This window comes from Oryza sativa, chromosome 2 (genome assembly GCF_034140825.1).
Source record: "Oryza sativa Japonica Group chromosome 2, ASM3414082v1".
Lineage (NCBI taxonomy): Eukaryota > Viridiplantae > Streptophyta > Magnoliopsida > Poales > Poaceae > Oryza > Oryza sativa.
In genome coordinates this window covers 36,245,969-36,267,944 of record NC_089036.1, presented here as the reverse complement: position 1 = coordinate 36,267,944, position 21,976 = coordinate 36,245,969, and the positions used below count along the sequence as shown (strand labels likewise).

At 42.2% G+C, this 21,976-nt stretch overlaps 4 protein-coding genes across 6 annotated transcripts; 3 read left to right on the top strand and 1 right to left on the bottom strand.

Moving 5' to 3' along the window:
* Positions 1-694: 694 nt before the first annotated feature.
* Positions 695-7,962, top strand: LOC4331253 (protein argonaute 1C-like). 2 transcript variants are annotated; one of them, XM_066307062.1, is made up of 23 exons: positions 695-832; positions 965-1,527; positions 1,612-1,820; positions 1,917-2,066; positions 2,159-2,292; positions 2,589-2,698; positions 3,524-3,630; positions 3,746-3,875; positions 4,032-4,148; positions 4,246-4,353; positions 4,535-4,606; positions 4,942-5,064; positions 5,219-5,384; positions 5,500-5,621; positions 5,705-5,842; positions 5,938-6,080; positions 6,199-6,261; positions 6,459-6,522; positions 6,608-6,743; positions 6,851-6,924; positions 7,010-7,104; positions 7,186-7,217; positions 7,304-7,771. In XM_066307062.1, exons 2-23 carry the CDS (start codon positions 1,000-1,002, stop codon positions 7,516-7,518), a joined length of 3,036 nt encoding a protein of 1,011 aa, XP_066163159.1. In that variant the 5' UTR covers positions 695-832; positions 965-999; the 3' UTR covers positions 7,519-7,771. The 2 variants fall into 2 exon arrangements, with proteins under 2 accessions (XP_066163159.1, NP_001410808.1); NM_001423879.1 differs by having other exon boundaries at positions 698-832; positions 977-1,527; positions 7,304-7,962.
* LOC4331252 (sucrose synthase 6-like) lies at positions 7,905-14,155 on the bottom strand. Of its 2 annotated transcripts, NM_001402016.1 has the most exons (14): positions 13,738-14,155; positions 13,509-13,663; positions 13,069-13,377; positions 12,667-12,979; positions 10,426-10,602; positions 10,197-10,313; positions 9,896-10,062; positions 9,570-9,794; positions 9,146-9,467; positions 8,808-9,052; positions 8,463-8,601; positions 8,294-8,382; positions 8,186-8,209; positions 7,905-8,085 (listed from the first exon to the last, which is right to left on the bottom strand). In NM_001402016.1, exons 1-14 carry the CDS (start codon positions 13,963-13,965, stop codon positions 8,022-8,024), a joined length of 2,574 nt encoding a protein of 857 aa, NP_001388945.1. In that variant the 5' UTR covers positions 13,966-14,155; the 3' UTR covers positions 7,905-8,021. The 2 variants fall into 2 exon arrangements, 1 of the variants encoding a protein (NP_001388945.1); NR_174987.1 differs by having other exon boundaries at positions 8,186-8,382.
* A 1,316-nt stretch (positions 14,156-15,471) lies between these two features.
* On the top strand, positions 15,472-17,515 carry LOC4331251 (uncharacterized). Its single transcript, XM_015767132.3, has 5 exons — positions 15,472-15,835; positions 15,938-16,150; positions 16,652-16,735; positions 16,839-16,964; positions 17,051-17,515. The coding sequence occupies exons 1-5, from the start codon at positions 15,617-15,619 to the stop codon at positions 17,189-17,191; spliced, it is 783 nt and encodes a 260-aa protein (XP_015622618.1). The 5' UTR covers positions 15,472-15,616; the 3' UTR covers positions 17,192-17,515.
* Positions 17,516-17,808: 293 nt separating this feature from the next.
* On the top strand, positions 17,809-21,869 carry LOC4331250 (uncharacterized). Its single transcript, XM_015767131.2, has 8 exons — positions 17,809-18,950; positions 19,673-19,757; positions 20,551-20,647; positions 20,736-20,799; positions 20,937-20,993; positions 21,109-21,146; positions 21,241-21,322; positions 21,526-21,869. The coding sequence occupies exons 1-8, from the start codon at positions 17,919-17,921 to the stop codon at positions 21,619-21,621; spliced, it is 1,551 nt and encodes a 516-aa protein (XP_015622617.1). The 5' UTR covers positions 17,809-17,918; the 3' UTR covers positions 21,622-21,869.
* The last annotated feature ends 107 nt before the right edge of the window (positions 21,870-21,976 follow it).

The following is a 21,976-nucleotide window of genomic DNA, read 5'->3' as shown; positions in this document are numbered from 1 at the left end:
TGTCACATCAGTTGTGCTGGTGTGGCTAAAATGTTCAATTCTTCAAAATAAGATTTGAAAGGTTTATTTTTAATATTAAAATTTTTAAAAAGTTAAAAAAAATCGATGGCATAGGAGTATATGTAAAAGCAGCTACTCAAGTCTGATCTGATGAGAGTTTTTAATACTGTAGTGGATATGTTGAGTACTCCAGATGAGATTAAGGCCGAGTTTAGTTCTAAACTTTTTCTTCAAATTTTTAACTTTTTCATCACATTAAAACTTTCCTACACATCAGGGTATCCCAAACCGTTGGGGCCGGGGTTACCGCGCCCCGGTGGTAAAGCACGGTTACCGCGCGGTAACCGTGAAAAACCGTACAAAATTTATCAAAAATTCAAATTATTTTTTAAATTTATTTGAATTTAAGGATGTTACCACGATATTTATATTACCGTACCCCTCACGGTAAGCCCGGTAACCGCGCGGTTACCGGCGGTAAGAGAAACCCTGCACGCATAAACTTTCAATTTTCCCGTCACATCGTTCCAATTTCAACCAAACTTTTAACTTTAGCGTGAACTAAACACACCGTAATACAGGTGAGAGAGGGGGGGGGGGAGGGTGAATGACGTGGCATGTCGACGATAGACAAGGGAAGGAGGGGTGTGGGACCAGGTTAGCATAGGGTGCTCTGCCTGGAACGCCTCTCTGTGCTGTGCTCCACTCCCCTCGTCTTCTTCCTTCCTCGGCCCGGCCTCGCTCGCTGCCTGCCAGCTGCAGCTGCAACTCTCCATCCATCGATCGATCTCCTCCTACTCCCCCGCCGCCGCCCCGTCCAAGACAAGCCAAGGTATGCCAATCCATTCCTACCTACTACTACCTCCTCCTCAGCTTCACTCACTAGTCTATCTAATCTCCCCTAGTGAGACTGAGACTCGCTTGCCATTTCTGTTCCTGTGCTAAATTGCTAAGCTACGGGTAGTGTCTTGTGCAGCCAGCCACCACTCCCTGCATGCCATGGCCTCACGGAGGCCAACGCACCGCCACCATACCGAGGCTCCAGATCCTGGTGGAAGAGGGAGAGGGAGAGGCCGTGCCGCCCGATATGCTCAGCCTCAGCCTCAGCCTCAGCAGCAGCAGCAGCAGCAAGGACGAGGATGCCGTGCTAGAGGTGCCTCGCCGCCGCCGCCGCCGCAGCAGCAGCAGCAGCAACAGCCAAGGTCTACTCCTACTCGTGCTACCACTGTCACCGTGGCTTCCTCTTCATCTACCACGGCCACCGCATCATCAAGCCCTCTAGCTCCCGAGCTGCGCCAAGCAATAATGGAAGCTCCCCGTCCCAGTGAGCTCGCTCAACCCTCACCCACTCCGCCTCAGGAACAACCTGTGGATGCCGCTACCACGACGCCGCACCATATTCCATCCTCAAGCAAGTCAATTAGGTTTCCTTTGCGCCCGGGGAAGGGTACCATTGGCACCAGGTGCATGGTCAAGGCCAATCATTTCTTCGCTCACCTGCCCAACAAGGATCTTCATCACTACGATGTGTGTTCTCTTCCCCGGCCCCCCCTCAAACCCACTCATTTTTAGCTGGAGTTTTGCTCTACTAATCTGTCTGATTTTCGACAGGTCTCCATCACTCCAGAAGTTACATCACGCATTGTTAACCGAGCTGTGATCAAGGAGCTGGTAAATCTGTACAAGGCATCTTATCTGGGTGGGAGGCTGCCTGCATATGATGGTAGAAAGAGCTTATACACGGCTGGCCCATTGCCGTTTACTTCACAGGAGTTTCAGATCACTTTACTTGACGACGATGATGGTTCTGGTTCTGAGAGGTCGCCTGCTCACTTTGCCTCACCTCCCGCACTTGTACAAAAGCAACAGTATTATGTGGCCAATCTTGCTGACTTAGTTGTTTTCTTTTCATTTAGGCGACAGAGGACTTTCCGAGTAGTAATCAAGTTCGCCGCACGGGCCGACCTTCACCGGCTTGAGTTGTTTTTAGCTGGGAGGCACGCAGAAGCTCCACAGGAGGCACTGCAAGTTCTTGATATTGTGCTGCGAGAGCTACCATCAGCAAGGTACCTACGAGGTTCTTATGCCACTTATTATATCTAACACAAGACATTTAAGAAACAGAGGTTTGACATTTTCTCATTTTGGTGGTTCACAGATATGCGCCATTTGGACGTTCCTTCTTTTCGCCTTACTTGGGTAGGAGGCAACCCCTTGGTGAGGGATTGGAAAGCTGGCGTGGATTTTACCAGAGCATTCGGCCTACTCAGATGGGCTTATCACTGAATATTGGTAAATCTCTCTCTCTCTCTCTCTCTCTGATGTGTGCATGCATAGCTGAAATGTAAGTCATATTCTTTGTTCTATTGCATGAACAAGTGAGCAAGAAGAAAGAGATAGTGCATAGGTCTCAGTACTTTTTAGATTTGAGTGCTATTTTTTGTTTCACGATTGCAATTACATTCCTATTTTCAACTGGAATTGTTATGTGATTCACTTACATCAAATTTATATGTTTCATTTGGGATAAATGCATTTAATGTCCTTGATGATTCTTGTGCCATATTGAGCATTTGTACCTTTTCCAGATATGTCAGCTACAGCTTTCATTGAGCCGTTACCTGTTATTGATTTTGTTGCACAACTATTGAATTCTGACATCCATTCAAGGCCGCTTTCTGATGCCGAACGTGTTAAGGTGCTCTTACTAAACTTACTTTTCGTGTGACTGTCTCATCTGTTAGCAAGGGCCAATTCTCAAATGAAATTTACACATTCTTTTTTTTTTAAAAGAAAGACATGTAGATCTCTTGAGCTATGTTCTATTTTTCCCTCAAAACTTGTATGTCTTGTCCCACTTTCCTGTCTATCTTAGTGGGAGGTTTGTTTCTCCTTATAGATGCAACTCATTAATCTTTATGCTATTTAATGAGCTGGCTAATGCTCCCGCATTGAGATATTTCATAAAAAAATGACGAGATTATATATTCCTAAAAAAATAGCATTCTTATTGTATTTATTGTGATGATCGGGGCATTGTGATTTTTAGTTCTCTCATATCATCCGTACTTGACAATAAGATTATATCTATTTCTGACAATGTACATGAGGATTGTACAACATAAAATCACCTTGCCTTCCAAAAGGAAAGATAGAGATACTTGTGATACCAGTATACCACACAGTAATTGTATTGGGCCTACAATCATTAATTGGTTAGCAGTGTAAGAGTGTTGCTTGTCTGTCCCATGTAATAGTACTCTACTCTATATATTGCACCTTTGGGCTTTTGCTGGAACGCATGAAGTCCCTTTTTTTCCTGGCAGCTCAAGGAATTTTTTTAAGTTCTTTTAAAACAAGAAATGCAGTAGAGGTTACAAGAAGTCGGGAACTTCAGTTTGGGATTTTTTACACTTTATTTTGCTTTTCCTGGTTGACATTGACTTCTCTAAAGTTTTCCTTTCAGAATGTATGTATGCTTTAACAATTTAATCTCTATGCTCCCACTGTATTGAAACACTAGATCAAGAAAGCCTTGAGAGGAGTAAAGGTGGAAGTTACCCACCGTGGCAACATGAGGCGGAAGTACCGGATATCTGGTTTGACAATTCAGCCAACTCGTGAGCTAACGTATGATTTCTAATCTGTGTGTTTTACCAAGTAATCTCTAAGGTATTCATAGAAAAGGCCCTGTGATGCTACTTTCGTATGCTCTGAAAAAAATATGTTGTTCTCCTTGTGGCAGTTTTCCTGTTGATGAAGGAGGCACAGTGAAGTCAGTTGTACAGTACTTTCAAGAGACATATGGCTTTGCCATCCAACACACCTACCTTCCATGCCTTACAGTTCAGCGATTAAATTACCTGCCTATGGAGGTAATGTAGTGGTGAACCTTTGTTGCCTTTTGTTGTAATGAATTTCTACAACACTGGCCCAACTTTACATTTTCCATGTTCATATTGAAAATATAATACCAAACACTGGTGCTGTTCAATTTTGGATTCACGGTGATTGCGACTGAATTTAACCAGGTCTGCAAAATAGTGGAAGGACAGAGATACTCCAAGAGATTAAATCAGAATCAGATAAGAGCTCTTTTGGAGGAGACATGCCAACACCCACGTGATCGGGAGCGTGATATTATTAAGGCATGAAATTTGTTATCACGTCTTAGTGGTGCAATATTGTGTGCGTGATTAATGTTTAACATAATTCTCAATTTCTCTGGTTTGGGATGGTACACAGATGGTTAAACATAACGCTTATCAGGATGATCCTTACGCAAAAGAGTTTGGCATTAAGATAAGTGATCGTCTGGCATCAGTAGAGGCACGAATTTTACCGGCTCCACGGGTAGGTTGACTATGGCTTTGTTGAGGCTTTGTTGATTTTGATGTACTTTCTTGTTATACCCTTCTTGTCCTTTCTAACTGTATTGTGGATACAGCAAAAAAAAGGGATGCAATTAACATTTTCTCCTATATACTTGTAGCCTTACAAATATGTTTTTTTGTTATATTTTCTTGTGATGCAGCTTAAGTACAATGAGACTGGTCGAGAGAAGGATTGCTTACCAAGAGTTGGTCAATGGAATATGATGAACAAGGTAACCACATGAACATTCTGTTGTCCAGCAACCATCCATTTATTGGCACAAAGGCTAGAGTAGAAAAGGGGCTAATATTGGATATTCTTCTTAATTATCTGAGAAGCTATTTACTTAGTTGTAACTATAGCATGCATGGTAACTATGACGTGTCATGCAAATTAATGTGGAAACTCCCATGCAATATTCTTGTTAGTTCTTTATTTAGGTCCATAGAACTGGATAACATTACAGACTAACTTTAAGTACTCTCTTTAGATTCATTAATCAAACAAATTAGTAGATTTGTTTATTCTGACCACATACTTAATGTCCCTTTTCATTTTTCTATGCAGAAAATGGTAAATGGTGGTAAAGTCAGAAGCTGGATGTGCGTCAATTTTGCCCGTAATGTGCAGGAAAGTGTTGTTCGTGGGTTCTGCCATGAACTTGCTCTGATGTGTCAAGCCTCAGGAATGGCAAGTATCCTTGAAATGCTTCCTGCAAAACTCTCATTTGAGCATGAGCAAAGCACACCAAGATCCATATATAAAATTTTCAACATGAATTCTAAGATTTGTACTTCATATTAACCATTTACAATAATAACAGTGTAATGCATCATTGTAATAGGATTTCGCTCCAGAACCTATTCTTCCACCACTAAATGCACATCCAGATCAAGTGGAGCGTGCTCTAAAAGCTAGGTATCATGATGCAATGAACGTTCTTGGACCCCAGCGCAGGGAACTTGATTTGCTTATTGGGATACTACCTGATAACAATGGCTCGCTTTATGGTATGTCTGTCTGATAATCAGAATCCTTGTAGTTTGCATCTGATAACAAAGAGTTGTTGGATTCTCACTAGTATTGTGCATGTGATTCTTTATCAATTTTTTTTCTCTCTATAAGGTGATTTGAAGCGCGTGTGTGAAATAGATCTTGGAATAGTTTCACAATGCTGTTGCACGAAGCAGGTGTTCAAAATGAACAAACAAATTCTTGCAAATCTTGCTCTGAAGATAAATGTCAAGGTTAAAGCAATCCATTTACGCCTTTTCGCTGCAATTTGTATTTCTTCTATGTTATTGAATTTTTCATCATTTAATTTTGCAAGGTTGGGGGCAGGAACACTGTGCTGGTGGATGCTGTGTCAAGGCGTATTCCTCTGGTAACCGACAGACCTACAATTATATTTGGTGCTGATGTTACCCATCCTCATCCTGGAGAGGACAGCAGTCCCTCAATTGCTGCTGTAAGTAGAATATCGCCTGTGACCTGTTCCTGAATTTTTTTTCCCTGGAGGGTAATAATTTACTCTGCCTACGCTAACTATATATCGTTTTGCAGGTTGTAGCCTCCCAAGATTGGCCTGAGGTGACAAAGTATGCTGGGTTGGTTTCTGCTCAAGCCCACCGACAAGAGCTGATAGAAGATCTATATAAAATCTGGCAGGATCCACAGAGAGGAACAGTTAGTGGTGGCATGATCCGGTATGCTACTCAGTATTTTTTAGTAGTTCTTTCCTTAAGAACTTCACAGATAGTTCTTCATTTTTAAAATAACATGATATTAAAGCCCATTTTATATTTATATTGCCAAAAAATGCAGTGAGCTGCTTATATCCTTCAAAAGATCAACTGGTGAGAAGCCCCAGCGAATAATATTTTACAGGTATCTACCCTTTAGGAGGAACAATTAGACTTTCTATGATTTATAGATTTGGAAATATTATATGTGCTATATCCATGATTTCTGTTGGATCTTTTGAAACATAGCAACATGTTGAATTTGCTAGAGGGGACATCTCTTCCACTGAACAGGAAACAATCATAATTCCACTAAAGCCGGATCTTGTTTTCTTTTGTCAGGGATGGCGTTAGTGAAGGCCAATTTTACCAAGTTCTACTTTATGAATTGAATGCAATCCGAAAAGTAAAAGTTTGCCAGATCCTGTATCCTTCCCTCTTTTTTCATATTCCATGTAACCATTAAATTCTGATGTCCTTGTTTTACTCAGGCATGTGCCTCCCTGGAGACAAATTACCAACCAAAGGTGACTTTCATTGTGGTTCAGAAACGTCACCACACAAGATTATTTGCACATAATCACAACGATCAGAACTCAGTTGACAGGAGCGGGAACATACTCCCTGGTAGATCTTATGAATAACTCCAACAACATATTGCTTTACATTTTCACCAATGATCTTTTTTCTGTTGGTTAATTGGTTACTTTTTTCTCCATGCTCTATACTTGAAGGTACGGTTGTAGATTCAAAGATCTGTCATCCAACTGAGTTTGACTTCTACCTGTGTAGCCATGCTGGCATTAAGGTAATCCCAGGAATTGCTTGGATTCTGATTTTGTTTTGTATTTCTACGAGTCTTAACAAATAAGGTACAACATCCTGCTCTCCAGGGTACTAGTCGTCCAGCTCATTATCATGTCTTGTGGGATGAAAACAACTTCACAGCTGATGCATTGCAGATTCTTACCAACAACCTTTGCTACACGTAAGCATGCCCTTTTTTTCTGACCACCTGGTGAACTTTATATAGAAAGTTAGTTTCTAACTTCCATCATTTTTTCTGCAGCTATGCAAGGTGCACTCGCTCTGTATCAATTGGTTAGTTATCTTCTTCTGGGGATAGTTTTCTCAAAATTCCAGCGACTCATCTCCTGGCTAATATCTTTCTAATCCTTCCATTGCAGTTCCACCTGCTTATTATGCTCATCTGGCTGCCTTCCGTGCTCGTTTCTATATGGAACCAGATACATCTGACAGCAGCTCTGTCGTTAGTGGGCCTGGTGTACGTGGGCCACTTTCTGGCTCATCAACATCACGTACTCGGGCCCCTGGTGGTGCAGCTGTTAAGCCACTTCCTGCTCTGAAGGATAGTGTGAAGAGGGTCATGTTCTACTGCTGAAGCTAGGGCCTACATAGCTAAAGCTCTTCGTTTCTTGGCAACCTGCCTATGATGGTTGTAATTATGTGTCAAAAAATCCCATAATAATCTGCCAGCTGCTATCTTCTCCATTGTACTATGCTGGTCATGTTTGCCAAAGTTACCCTATATGTATGTATATTATGCTATTGTTTTTTTTTTTTGCGGGGACTATTGTTATCATGTATTATGTTTTACTGTCATGTCTGTAGTTATGATTCGAGGAGTTTGCGACTGGGCTTGAGCATTTCATCTTAGTTTTTTCTTGCTAGAAATTAGTACTTGTGTCCCGTACATGTAGGAGTTTAGAGTGATGAGTTTTATATGTGCTCCAGGCATACTATTTATAAGTAGTCAGTGCTACCAAGTATGTTAATCTTTTTATTATTCCCACAGTAATCATTTATTAAATCTTCACAATCAATGTTATACAATACATTTCTCACTCCAACAACTTCAGAAAGTTCTGACGATTGGTCTCTACTTCAAGCTCCATCTGTTGAGAAATTGGAGGCTGGGAGCAGTGGTCCAAGTAAGTTGGTTGCAATCCTGCATGACACAACAGTATATTAATGGATTAATATCTCAGTCTGGAGTGATGCTCTCTGTTTGCTGTTTTTGCAGCTTCATCAGTGCTGAGAATTCTCACCTCTGGATCCTTATTTGCGTCCTTCTGCAGCGCTCAAACGACAAATGTTTCAGTCAGTTGTTCCCTGTCTCTTTCTTCAGTAAATTTCGTAAGAATGGGCACACTTGCCTTTCTTTGGGTCTTGGTATGATCCTATTAGGCTCTGCGCTCTCTGTAGGTTGTGCTGGTTGTTCGCCCAGTGTTGGCACATTCTTTGCCTGAAAAATTGAAAGAAATGAACAAAATATATTCATAGATCTTCAGCATATTGTTTGTCTTGCACTGGTCCTAAACTCACCAACTTCCTAAATTGAAGATTATAGAACATGTGTAGGTAGTGCTGTTTAGCTTGTCTTTCTTCCTTGTCTAGAGTCCTCCAGAAGCCATATATTGATGCCATGTTCAGAACTTTGGTTGCATAGATCTGCCACGTGTAACTTCAACCATAGACAAGCATGGCCCTTAGTTTATTAAGAAAAAACATAAGGTATCCACCTAGGATTTTAGCATGGTATGACTGGATCTAAAGTGTTCAAGGCATAGATGCAAACAGCACAAATTTTACTGTTCCTTTTCTTGGTGATGGCTATATATATTTAGGTTCAGCTGAGAAGAGAGTGATAGGTGGAATGGCTATTGTTACCACTCATAGATGCGTTGGAGTCCAGCGGTGGACATCTTGCTCCAGTAGATGAGGTCTTCCTTGCATTTCTGAAAGAAGTCAGCAATCTTGTCGCTTGCCTCCTTGCCATTGAGCGGGTTGATATGGAAACCCGAAACCTCATCGACAATGATCTCTGCAGGTCCTCCTTGATTTGTTGCAAAGGTGGGCAGCCCGCAGTTCATTGCCTCGATGACTGTTAGTCCGAATGCTTCATAAAGTGCAGGCTGACAGCCACAGCGTCCAGTCATAAGGTTAGTGTTGCAGTCTTATGTTTAAAACCAAGAAAATAGTAGTATCCTTTTAAGTTGACGGTGTACCTGAACAAAGGCTCCCTTGGTGTCCGCGATGCAACGGTAAAGTTCCCCATTGCGCACTCGGTCAGTCTGTCCTTTTATCCAACGGATCTGTCCCACGAGCTGGTACTTGTTTATCAGGCTGTGCATCTTGTTTATCTCCTCTATCTCCTCACGGTCCTTTGACTGTGAAGGGTCCAGGAGGCCCCCAACAATGACAAGGTTCACAAGGTCCCTGAGCCTCTTGTTCTGACCATACCATTCGACCAGCCCTGTGATGTTCTTTATCTTGTCAAGTCTTGCCATTGAAAAGATGATTGGCTTACTCCTGTCTGCTAGGTGCCCTCTGATTTAATCATACCACATGTGATGCGAGTTGTTAATAAAGCAATGCTGTAAAAAAAAAAGATCCTGCATACTGGATATGCTTCCCAAGGGATGTACTTACATATGCTCATTATTGTCCTCTTTGCTATAGAGCAACTCCTCAATTTGGGGGTGTAAGTCAGTCAGGCGCTTCTGCTTTTGTGTAAAGGGAAAGTAAACAGATTGATCTGCACCTGGTGCAGCAATGTTGAACTTGGGATCAAATACGTTGATGCCTGTGGCATAGCGGCAGAGCCCTGGCATAGTGAATGCATAGTGACTCTCATACTGGCCAGGCTTCTCTTTGCTGCATTTTATATTTTTGACGCTCCAATGTCAGGCTATCAGCTGCATAGTGGTAGTTCTAAGCCACAAGGTAAAAGGATTTTGGTTTGTGGAGTAACTGACCTTCCAGCTATTTCTTGGTAGGTACTAGCGATGATGAAGTCACTAGTGTTCATGGCAATCATGTCAGCAGTAAACTGGCATGAGAAATGGTACTTGTGGTCCAATTCTCTCCACTTGATGTCTGAATCCTCGTACTTCGTCTTCTCTAGAGCATGCGCTATTGTTCCCTGTTGATTGGTGATGGTAAGTTTCTTTTAGCGATGTGTTGGCATATTTAGTCATTATAATCTCATGAATATGCAAAAGTTGGCCATTATTTTAAAACCAGCATGATCTTATTGCTGTAGTGATCCGTTTTCACCTGAGTGACTCCTAGTTTGCTTGTCAGGAGGGATGCTACTAGATTACCGTCGGTGTAATTGCCAATGACCAAGTCTGGTTTCCCCTCCAATATTTCGAGAATCTTGACTGAAGAATCCTGATATCGACATGTACAATAATTCAAGGAAGTTTATTGTCAATGAATGCTGCAGGTAAAATTAAAATATGTGCAGTAGGAAATGAAATCGGCATCTAACTGGCTGGCAAACCTGGGCATATCTCTCCAGGTAAGGATAGATGTCAAACCGGGAGACCCACTGTGGAAGAACTTTGCCATCCTCAGTCTTGAATGGCACACGGAGGATGTTGGAGTGCTTTGTGTTTTCAATCGGTTCCAACTCTACATTGCATTTGGTGCCCTTTGCTTCTGGTATGAGCCTTGTTAGCTGCAATATGTGCATTTATTCATATGTCACTATCTATCTGAATTCTCAATAAGTGATTATGTAGTATCATATATGATAACTAGCTGGGTGGCCCGCGCAATTGCGTGGCTAGCATCCAAACAAAATTATATATTTTTTAGTATGATTTTACTTAAAATTTATTAAATAGCTATCTCATTGTCTTAAGACTTTAAAAGACCAAACCTTATCATCCTCGTGTTTCTAATTATATAGTTTTTAAAAGTCACACCAGTTGCTACCCCTTATGTCATTTACTTCTTTATTTGCTTGCTCGATCTACCACTATTTCTATTCATTCTTGTTGGAACCTTTAAAAATTGGATTTTATAGTTTTTAGAGTTTATTGTCACGTTGGGTTTTGTTTTTATAATTTCTAGATGTCCCGTCAAACGTTACCTTATACTCCTCTACGGCCCGTCCACTGTTTCTTCTCTTTATTGTCATTGAGATTTTAAAAATCGAACATAATTATCGTTTGGGTTCAATTTTTACTTTCTAGAAGTCCCGCCAAACCATCAGCGGCTTTGCCATTGTATTCCTCTACGGCTCGCCCGCTGCCTCCCTTCTTTATTGTCATTGAGATTTTAAAATCGAACATGATTATCATTGGGTTTTTTTACTTTTTGGAAGTTCCGAACCTTTAAAAATTGGACTTGTAGTTTCATTTTTTATAATTTTTAGAAGTCCCATCAAACGATGTCACTGTGCCCCTCTACAGCCCGTCCGTTGCCTACTCTTTTATTGTCATTGTGATTCTAAAAATCGAACATAACTATCGTTGGAATTCATTTTTAATTTTATAGAAGTCCCGTCAACCGTCGGCGGCTCTGCAACTATAGTCCTATACACCTCGCCCGCTGCTTCTCATTTTTATTGTCATTGAGATTTTAAAAATCGAATATGATTATCAATGGGTTTTTTTTTACTTTCTAGAAGTCCCAGCAAGTGCCTTACTTGTTTGCTTCACGGCCTACCTGACGTTCCTCCTTTTAATCGTCATTAGGATTCCATTTGGTGTTTTATTAACAATTTTTATATGTCGTATCAACCGCCACCACTCTACTCCTTTATAGGCATGTTACTTAATTTATCTCGTCATGTGTTTTAGATGGTCTTTTTTTTTTCAATAGTCTTTATTTTTATCACAAATTTTAGTTATTTATAAATTGTATTCCTAATTGAAATCTTATTTTTCTTTTTCTAATTTCATAATTTATTTTTTTTTAAAAATTAGTTACTACCGTATTATGTTCTTTTAATGTTTTAATTTTTTATTTTCAATTTCAGTTGTTTCAAAATTGTATTCCTACTTGAGCTCTCCTTTCCTTTTCTAATTTTGTATTTTATTTTATTTTTATTTCGAATTTTGATTAATCTCATATTGGGTTCTTATATGGAAACTTCTTTCAATATTGCTTATTTTTAATTCCAATTTTAAGTTATTTTTAGATTATATTCCTACTTGGACTCTCCTTTCTTTTTCTAATTTTGGATTTTATTTTATTTTTATTTAGAATTTTGATTAATCTCGTATTGGGTTCTTATATGGAAACTTCTTTTAATATTGCTTATTTTTAATTCCGAATTTTAGCTATTTTTATATTGTATTCCTACTTGGACTCTCCTTTCCTTTTCTAATTTTGGATTTTATTTTATTTTTATTTCGAATTTTGATTAATCTCGTATTGGGTTCTTATATGGAAACTTCTTTCGATATTGCTTATTTTTAATTCCGAATTTCAGCTATTTTTAGATTGTATTCCTACTTAGACTCTCCTTTCCTTTTTCTAATTTTGGATTTTATCTTATTTTTATTTCTGGAAACTTCTTTCAATATTGCTTATTTTTAATTCCGAATTTCAGCTATTTTTAGATTGTATTTCTACTTGGACTCTCTTTTTCTTTTTTCTTTTTCTCCTATTAATATGGGAATTTCTAGCCTCCACAGCGAACGTGGTGCCTCCTTTTCGAGCTGTCTTAATAATATAATAGATATGGATGGCCCAGGTATGCATGCAATTGTTAGTTGAAAACTTAAATTACCACGAGAATCTTAGGTGTGGCATTCAGGCCCTGCTGCTTGATTCTTTGCAGCAGTTCGTCTTCCAGAGCTCTAACTTGGTCCAGGATGTAGACAACCTGACCACCGGTGTCTGGCATACCGAGGACCTTCTCCTGGCCAAAGTAACCATGGATGGAGAAGATGACAACGGTGAACACGCAGGGCACCGTACTGAAGAACTTTTCCATGTTGATGGGATCCGGTGCTTGGAGCACCTCCGAGAGACTGCTTAGTGTTTCTTTGCATGTTTCAGCAGTGTCACCCCAGCCTTTCTCCAGTCCCCACTCCTGAAACCTGCATGATGCATTACAAATATATATTGGATCATGTATTCGTGTTGCATGCTTTTGGTAGTTGACCAGGTATGGTAATACAGCATGTACTTCTGCTCAAATTCGGAGTAGTTTGTGTCGGGATGCAGGCCGGCGACGTAAACCTCGGCGAGAAGCAGTGCTGTCTGAAGCTTGTCGACGGTGTCAAGGATGTCGTTGATCATCAGCTTGTCGCCGCGGTGGCTGAGCGCCAGCAGGTAGTCCAGCAATGGCTTCTTGTTGTCGGTCAGCTTGGAAGACATGAATCTGGAGACCAAGTGCGCGCCTTTGCCGATGGAGGAGGGCAGCGTGAGGTGAGGCGTCGACAGGTCCAGGGCGCCAAAATCGACTTCCAGCTGGGAGTCGTCATCGTAAGCCCCCCTGACCCAGCCAATTAATTAATTTAGATATAACCAACCAGATTATGAGATTATAAAGCAAAAAAGGATGTTGATTAAATAGCAATAGTAATAGCTACACGGAAAGCAAATGTGAATATTTAATTGACTAACCATTTGTCATCAACCAGGGCCTCTTTGTTCTTGAGGTAGTCCGACGGTGTCATCTGCTCGACGGACAGATTTGCGGAATGGACCTTGACGAACTCCCAGATGCCAGGGTTCATCCTGACAGCGAATGCGACGAATGGGGGGAGCACTGCAGCCTCCTGCATGGCCCATGGATGATGTTGGATTGACAGAGAGATGCGCATGTACCTAGGAAAGTAAGTAATTCTCCTACCTGTGTGGAGGATATGACGTAGCCAAGGAAGCCCTGGAGGAGCTGGTCCTTGTCGGCCTTATCATCGACGGATTTGTCGAGCTCGTCCAAGAGCTGCTGCCTCTTCATGAGCCTCTTACCCTGGGACACGTACCTCTGGAAGCACCTCTTCATCTGGTACCGGCTCTGCCGCAGTGCCTCCGGCATCATGTCGGCAATGCTGTCCGATCTCCTCAACCCGACGGCCATTATGCCCCCCTCTGCAGCTGCAGCTGTAGCTCTTCTCTACTTGAGGAGGGAGGAATGCCCTACCTAGCTTTCTTATTTGCTTGCTGTTATATGATACTACTGTCTTTGTTGTTGTATGGATCCAGCAAGCCTCCTCAATTTATACTAGATGATCAAGAGGAAGGAAGGAGGGAGAGAGAAGAAAGATGACTTCCAAGAAGCAGGCAGGCATCATTTCTTATATGTACCTACACCACCTTCTGCGGCAGCATGGATTGCTTGAGCGATTGATGGAGAACAAATTAAAGTGAACAAGTTATGGTATCAAGGACGAGACCGGCAAGAGTCCAGGCAAGCAAGGCATTTCTTTCCATCGTCATCATCGCATTGTGAGATTCTTCATTTGTATTCCTTCCCTACATTTCATTTTATCCGCTACCACTAACTAGCTCTCCAAGGAAACGAAATGCTTAATTGATTCATTGCCCACATATTCTACTTGTTCACTGGGGCCTCCACATCTCATCTCCCAAGACTTATTGCATAGAGAGGTTTGCCTGCAATGGAGAAAACTGGCCAGCACTACAGTATTACATTACAGTAATTCTTCTGGACTATATTTTTTTTAACCTTAGCTAATGAGGTTGACACATGTCAGAACGAAGTACGAAATATCGATATCTTAAACAGATTGATTTTTTTATCTCATAAAATACTGCGTGCATATGCTCGTAATCAGACCAACCTCTGGGGCTCTGTAATTTTGTTGCCGCCGACACTGTTTTTCTATTCTACAAGTACAAGCAGAGCTAGAAGGTTGTACTTGTCCATTGGTCAACTCATGCATCGGTCTGGAATGTATAATGGTCGGTATTAGCAAGATTGTATTAAACTTTTCAAATTATGGCCATAAAAAATTTCCCGAAAGCTTCGTTTAATATAAAAAATTGGTATATGTGGATTCACCATAGTATTATCAACTTACAATTTATAAATTTATCCGAATATAGTGATGGTTGGAATTTTAAAAATTTGGTTGAATCTTATCCTAAACGTTGATTTTTGTTTTTACCGCAGGAGTAGTGCGATATGCAGTTGAAATCCAATCACAATGCGCGTGCCTATGAAAGCAACTGCAGAATTAAAATGAGCCCAGTAAATAGTTTACGAGCCAAAAAGTCTAAGCCTAATCAAACAGTTTTTTTTTTTTGGCTTATTTTGAAGCCATAAGCCGCTCAACACATCAAGCCAAAAACTAGTTTGGAGATTTTTTTTTTCTTATGTGAAGTAGAGATGTGACTTCACCACTAAACTTAAAACATTAAATCCATCGGTTTATATATATAAATCATATAAACTAATAAGCTGACTTATTAAAAGTCTAAGTCAATAAAGTTAAGTCTAAATAAAGAGAACCTGCAATAGGCCGAAATAGGGAAGGAAAAGATCGAAAGAGAAGGCCCGGCCCAATAATAGCAGCAACGGTCACCCCGGCCTTATCCAGCGGGTTCAGTTCAAAATCCATCCGGATCCCACATTCTCTTCCCCAAGAAATTCCAGATCGATCAACCAACCCTCACCCTCATCCGCCGCCTCCTCTCCTCTCCTCTCCTCGTCGGCGCCGCCGCCCCCGCCGCCGCCGGAAGAAGAGAAGAGAAGAAGGCGATCATCCATGGAGCGAGAGGAGGATGCTTCTTCTACCCCTCTCCCCGGCGGCGCCGATGACTACATCCGCGACTCCATCCACGACTCGCTCGGCCTCCCCGTCTCCGACCGCTCCCTCCGCCTCAAGCTGCTCGCCTCCGAGGACCATCGCCGCCGCCTCCAGGACCACGTCTTCGTCCTCGAGGAGGACCTCCGCGCAGCCGCACGCCGCATCGAACAGCTCAAGGTAACTAATCTCTAATCTAGTACCAATACCAATACCAATCTGCTTTCCCTTTCCCTTTCCCCTAACTGCAACTGCTCTTGCTCTGCTGGATCTGGTGCACAGGCGGAGTCCACCATGAACGCCGCGGGCCTGCGCCGCTGCATCGAGGAGAAGGAGACCATGGTCTCCGCCTACAACGACCTCTCCTCCCACTCCACCAAGCTTGAGCGGGAGTGCACCCTCTACGAGCGGGACCTCGAACGCGCCATGGAGTCCTGCGACGACCTCGCTAAGGAGAACGACGAAATGCGCGCACGCCTCAATGACCACACCACCGTCAGTACCCTTCCTCCTTCGCATCCCCTTTCTTTCATTCTTGGCGCGGCATGTGTGTGAATTTCTTTTCTTTTACCCTAGTATGAATATTAATTAATATTCCCTCTACTAGATGTGATGTGGTCTTGTTGGATTGAGAACTCTTCAGTACATGTTTCGCTTTAATGTCGTAAAATTTTGCTGCCAGTAGATGGTTTTCTTCAGGATAGCCTCAAGTTGCTGGGATGGCACCAGTAGAGCGGAGGCCTGCATTTTCTTTTTAATTTTGTTCTCTGTTACTAGTATGTAGTAAACCCTGCCGTTCTATTAATGTAAATGAGGGAAACGGCTTCGTTCCTCTTTGATCCCAAAAAAAAACTAGTAAAAATTTGATCAACTGTTGTTGAATATTCTGCTTTAACTATTTGATCATCTAAGCTCGTGTGTTGAGATGTTAGTAACAAATGCTATAGCACCGTCTGCCCCCTGCTTGATCTATTCTGATTCTAATTCCATATGCAGCTTTCTGCATTGACCACTCAAGTTGAAGCTCTGCACAAGGACAAGGAAAACCTAAGGATCAATCTTAATAAAGCAGAGGAGGAGGTAAGATAGTGAAACACTCTTGTCCTTGCATTCATTTCTGCATCATTAAGAAACCTGTGCCGCCTGGCTGATGGCTAGAAAATTTTCTTGTGTTCAATTGAAGGTCAAGCTGCTATTCGAGGAAAACAAGATTCTTGACGAAGAGAACAAAAAACTGTTGGCTCTGTTGGAGAAAGAGCGACAGCACCGGTCTGAGAGAAAGCATTCCTCCAGTGCGTCCACCACCAAGGTATAAACTGGCAAGGAAAATTTGTCTCTTGTTGAAAATGTTGGTTGGAAAGAAGTTTGATGTCATCATGTATATGTTTGTTGCAGCACAAGCGCAAATCATCAAGTTTGAAGGATACGAGCCCAGTGGGTCGGACCATCGATTTCAATGGTGCAGATTCATCATCGAGGCACCCGCTTTCACCATTGCCACCAAACTCCCCAGACTACAGGGCGCACAAGAAATGAAAATGAAAGCGACCATCATCCGCTGCTTATGGCAGGCGTGCTGCTCATCTGATCCTGCTAATATAAAAACTTGCTGCTGGGTTCTACTCCAGTGGATAGAACGAAGAACCCCCCAAGGCATGACAAAGCCTACCTGAATGCTACTCGTTCTGGTTGTAGAGTCATCCTTTGGTCAGAAAACAACTTTTAACTTACTGTACCTTCCTAAGGCAAGTACTAGTAATAGCTTTTTCTTGGCCTGTGACTGGTCTCTCTGTTCATTTTCATGAATGTAACGGCTTACTCTTCTTCTTATTATTAATTCTTGGTAGAGTATTAGTATTATGGAGCTACGTATGTGATGTGCTGGTCTCTCCTCTGACCTCTAATCTGCTTGTCATGTATGAAATGAATGCCTCATCTCGATCATCTGGTTATCAATCAATTGATGAAAGCATTTATCTATTTGTAGATCTCATTTGTAGTTGCATTGCAACATGTTGATGATAATCCAGCCCAGAAATTGATCAAAGTACTCAATCTGCTGCTGTTTTTTAACATACTGTATGTCATCAGTAGCTGCTGCGAGTATACTGAGAGCCTCATATCATCTAGTCATCCGGCACTGCACGAATCTTAGAGCTCTACTACTCTTCTTCTTCCGCAGCGGCAGCCGCCTCCGCCTCCGGCCCCGCGCTCGCTGGCTAGGGTTAGGGTTTAGCCTCTCCCCCTCCCCCTATTCCTTTCGATGGATGCGGCGCACAAGCGCAAGCGGCCGGACGCCGACGACGACGGCGCTGCGGGGGCGGTGGACCTCTCCTCCCTGGAGGGCGCCGACGACGTGGAGGTGCTCGACCTCCGCGCCGCCAAGCGCCTCCTGCTCGCCTTCGAGCGCCGCCTGCGCGACAACCTCGAGGCCCGCATGAAGCACCCCGACGACCCCGCCCGCTTCGCCGACTCCGAGATCGCCCTCCACGCCGAGACCGACCGCCTCCGCCTCCTCGCCGGCGCCCCGGACCTCTTCCCGGACCTCGTCCCCCTCGGCCTCGCCTCCTCCCTCTCCTCCCTCCTCACCCACGACAACGCCGACCTCGCCGCCGCCGCTGCCTCCCTCCTCGCCGACCTCACCGACTCCGACGACCCCGACGACCTCGCCGGCCTCCACTCCCTCGCCGACGCCCTCGTCGAAGCCAACGCCCTCGACCTCCTCGTCCACAATCTCTCCCGCTTCTCCGAGGCCGACCCCGACGAAGCCGAGGCTGTCCACCACACCCTCTCTGTCGTTGAAAACCTCCTCGAGCTCCGCCCCCAACTCGCCGACATTGTCTGCGACCGCACCAAGCTTCTCCGCTGGCTCCTCGCCCGCCTCAAGGCCCGCGAGTTCGATGCCAACAAGCAGTACGCCTCCGAGATCCTCGCCATCCTCCTACAGGACAGCCCCGCCAACCAGAAGCGCCTGGGCAACATCAATGGAGTCGACGGCCTGCTGCAGGCCGTTGCCATGTACAAGTCCAGGGACCCAAAGACCTCTGATGAGGAGGAGATGCTCGAGAACCTCTTCGATTGCCTCTGCTGTGTGCTCATGCCCATGGAGAACAAGGAAAGATTTGTCAAGGCGGAGGGCGTCGAGCTCATGATCATCATCATGAAGCAGAAGAAGCTGGCATACAGCTCTGCCATCCGGACCCTCGATTTTGCCATGACTAGGTTCCCACCTGCTTGCGAGCGCTTTGTTGATGTACTTGGGCTGAAGACCGCTTTTGCTGCGTTCATGGGTAAGGCAAGTGTCTGCTACTCCTTTTCTCTTCTCATTTATAAGATTTCGGATGCTGAGTATCAATCAATGCGGTGCCCTGTGATGCACTAACATGCAAGATAACTAAATTGATAACCATTTCCTGAAGCCTCATATGCTCATCCTCTTTAGTTACAGTTTCCATTGTGAAGTAAATCTGAAAATGGATGAAAGTGCTTGTATACTCCTATACTGATCAAATCCTATATAGTTTCAATTGTGAACATCAATCAATGCTGTGATGCAGTAATATGCAAGAGAATTAAATTTATCACTATTACCTTTAACCCGGCCATATGTTCTTATGGTCTGCAGTTACAGTTTCTATTGGGAAGTAAATCTGAAAATGGATGAAAGTGGTTCAACTGCATCAGCCTTTTCAACCAACATTACATGGAAAACACATACATTGCTGATTTAAGTAACTTGAAACACATGCTGCTGCCTTTTCAAATTATAACAGAGCATCCTGTTTGCCTTTCAGTTTCAGTCCACTTGATCAAATTTATGTGAGGTTCCTTTTTTTTTTCTATTGCACAAATGCTGTTAACTAGTAGCATACACCTTATTGTTTCAACTGAAAAACAGCTTATAGTAGACCTTTGCTACATGACATCTTTATTCGTCTCCATTTTTAACTTATAGTAACTGCTTTATGAGGTAATCACCTATGTGCTTCTCAGTTATTTCGGGATATGGTTTTTCAGATTCCTGTGAACAAGAAAAACAAAAAAGAGAGTTATCAGGAAGCACTAGAAGAACGGGTCATTTCACTAATTGCTTCATTGTTTGGTAAGCAAGCAGGTTTTTTCCAATATGGGTGTTTATATTTTTATGGTGCTCCTTAGTATTATAACACTTCATCCAGATTGCTTCTGTATATGATACCTGCAACTGCGAATCAACAATATACATATAAATCAGCTTAACAGACATTAGTACATGATTGACTGTTGAAACTAGTTTCTTTAGGGGAAGTGAGGATGCAACCTTTGATTTTCTAAATACTTCCTCCGTTTCACAATGTAAGTCATTCTAGCATTTCCCATATACATATTGATGTTAATGAATCTAGACATATATATATCTATCTAGATTTATTAACATTAATATGAATGTAGGAAATGCTAGAATGACTTACATTGTGAAATGGAGGGAGTAGTTGAATAGCAGATCGTTTCAATCATACTGGCCTTTTAAGGTTGAACCCAAGTGTATAGCGTAGCATGCAAAAATTTCAAGCCTTAACTGCATATTTGGACAGCTGCAGTTATTCTATTTAAATGATCTAACAGTACTTCTGGGAAGATCACCATTGAACTTGAATACTCAGTGGTTTTTACCACACTATAGTAGTTAATTCACAATCATGTTTGCATCTATATTGAAAAATCATGTTTTCTTTCTGTAGTTAATTATTCAATTCAGTGGGGAGTTCTTTCTGAACATAATACTGCCGATGCCTTTTGCATTTAAGGACTCTGTTCCTGTCTGTGCTACTTATATATAGGTTTGTTGATGCTGCAGACACCCTATTAATCTAGTTATTTCCTCATGTTTGGTGTTTTGCATTTTTTTTTCTTAGGTGGTATTACAAAAGGTTCACGAAGAATCAGGTTACTAGGAAAATTTGTTGAGAATGAATGTGAAAAGATAGACCGTTTGATGGAGTTTTACACAAGGTATATTTCGTTTGAAGAAAACTAAGAAAATTGCTTGTGTTTTTCTGCTATTGGCTTTATCCTCCATGCTTTGCTCATTCATTTGCAGGTATTCAGAAAGAGTGAAAGCTGAGACTGAAAGACTTGACAGTCTTGATTTAGATGATCTAGAGGTGCTTTTATCTACCTAGTTGCCTTCGTCTCAGATTTTTTTTTGACCCGGAAACAGTGGGGGAAGCCCCCACGGTGATTTTTTGTCTCAGATTTGAACAGATGAAAAATTCTTATAGCTACATTCTCATTATCTCAGATGGATGAAGATGAGCGCTACAATCGCAAGCTAGAAGCTGGTCTTTACACACTTCAGGTACCATAGTAATAACTTGAAAGTGTTGTTTTCTTACTTGTATGGCTTTCTTGGTTGATCCTTTAGTTTATTTACTTTACCAAGTGTCTATAATAATTGTGGCTGTTTTTTTCAGTTAATTGCACTTATTCTGGGGCATATATGGCACTCTGGGTAAGTGAAGCTTGAGTGTTTCTTGCTCTGTTGAGTTAGGAGGTCGGGTGTGCAGTGCAATACTCATATTTTTGACCCTGCCATGTATTTTCAGCAATTCACAGATGAGAACAAGAATAGAGTTGCTTCTAAGACAGAACAAACTGACTAAGGATGACGTTAAGGATATACTTGAGGTATGCGCATTGGGTTTTGATTTTGTAAGGGTTTGCCGCTTATGGTGTCTAGAAAGGTAGATGGAGTGTGCAAGTGTAAGTTTTTAATGTGTAACGTGTTGGTGGCCCAAAGTGAAATCAGTTTTTTTTTAGCTGAAACCTGAGTAGAAGAGGTGTTAAACCACCGTGGGTGTTCATGTAGTAATGTTGCTTGTCCAATGCAGGAGTATCATGACAACATTGGAGATCTGGATGGGCCTGAAGAGAAGGAAAGAGCGCAAGGGCGGACAAAAGAGATCATAGCATCTTTATCTTTGTGATGCGTACTCTATTTTGCGTCATCACCAGTCCACCACCCTGTAACCAAAACCAATGGTGTTGTAGCTCCTCTCATCTTGACAAGACGGACTATCATATGATGACTTGTGCGTAGCGTTGGTTGCGTTGCAGGGTATTCTTTTTGTAAACTAGTAATATAACTAGCTGGGTGGCCCGCGCAATTGCGCGGCTAGCATTCATACATAATTATCGGTTTTTTTACATATAATATTACTTAAAATTTGCTAAATAGCTATCTTATTGTCTTAGGACTTTGAAAGACCGAACATTATCATCCCTTGATTTTTAAAAGTCACACCAATCACTACTTTTACTTCTTTATCGCCCATTTATTTG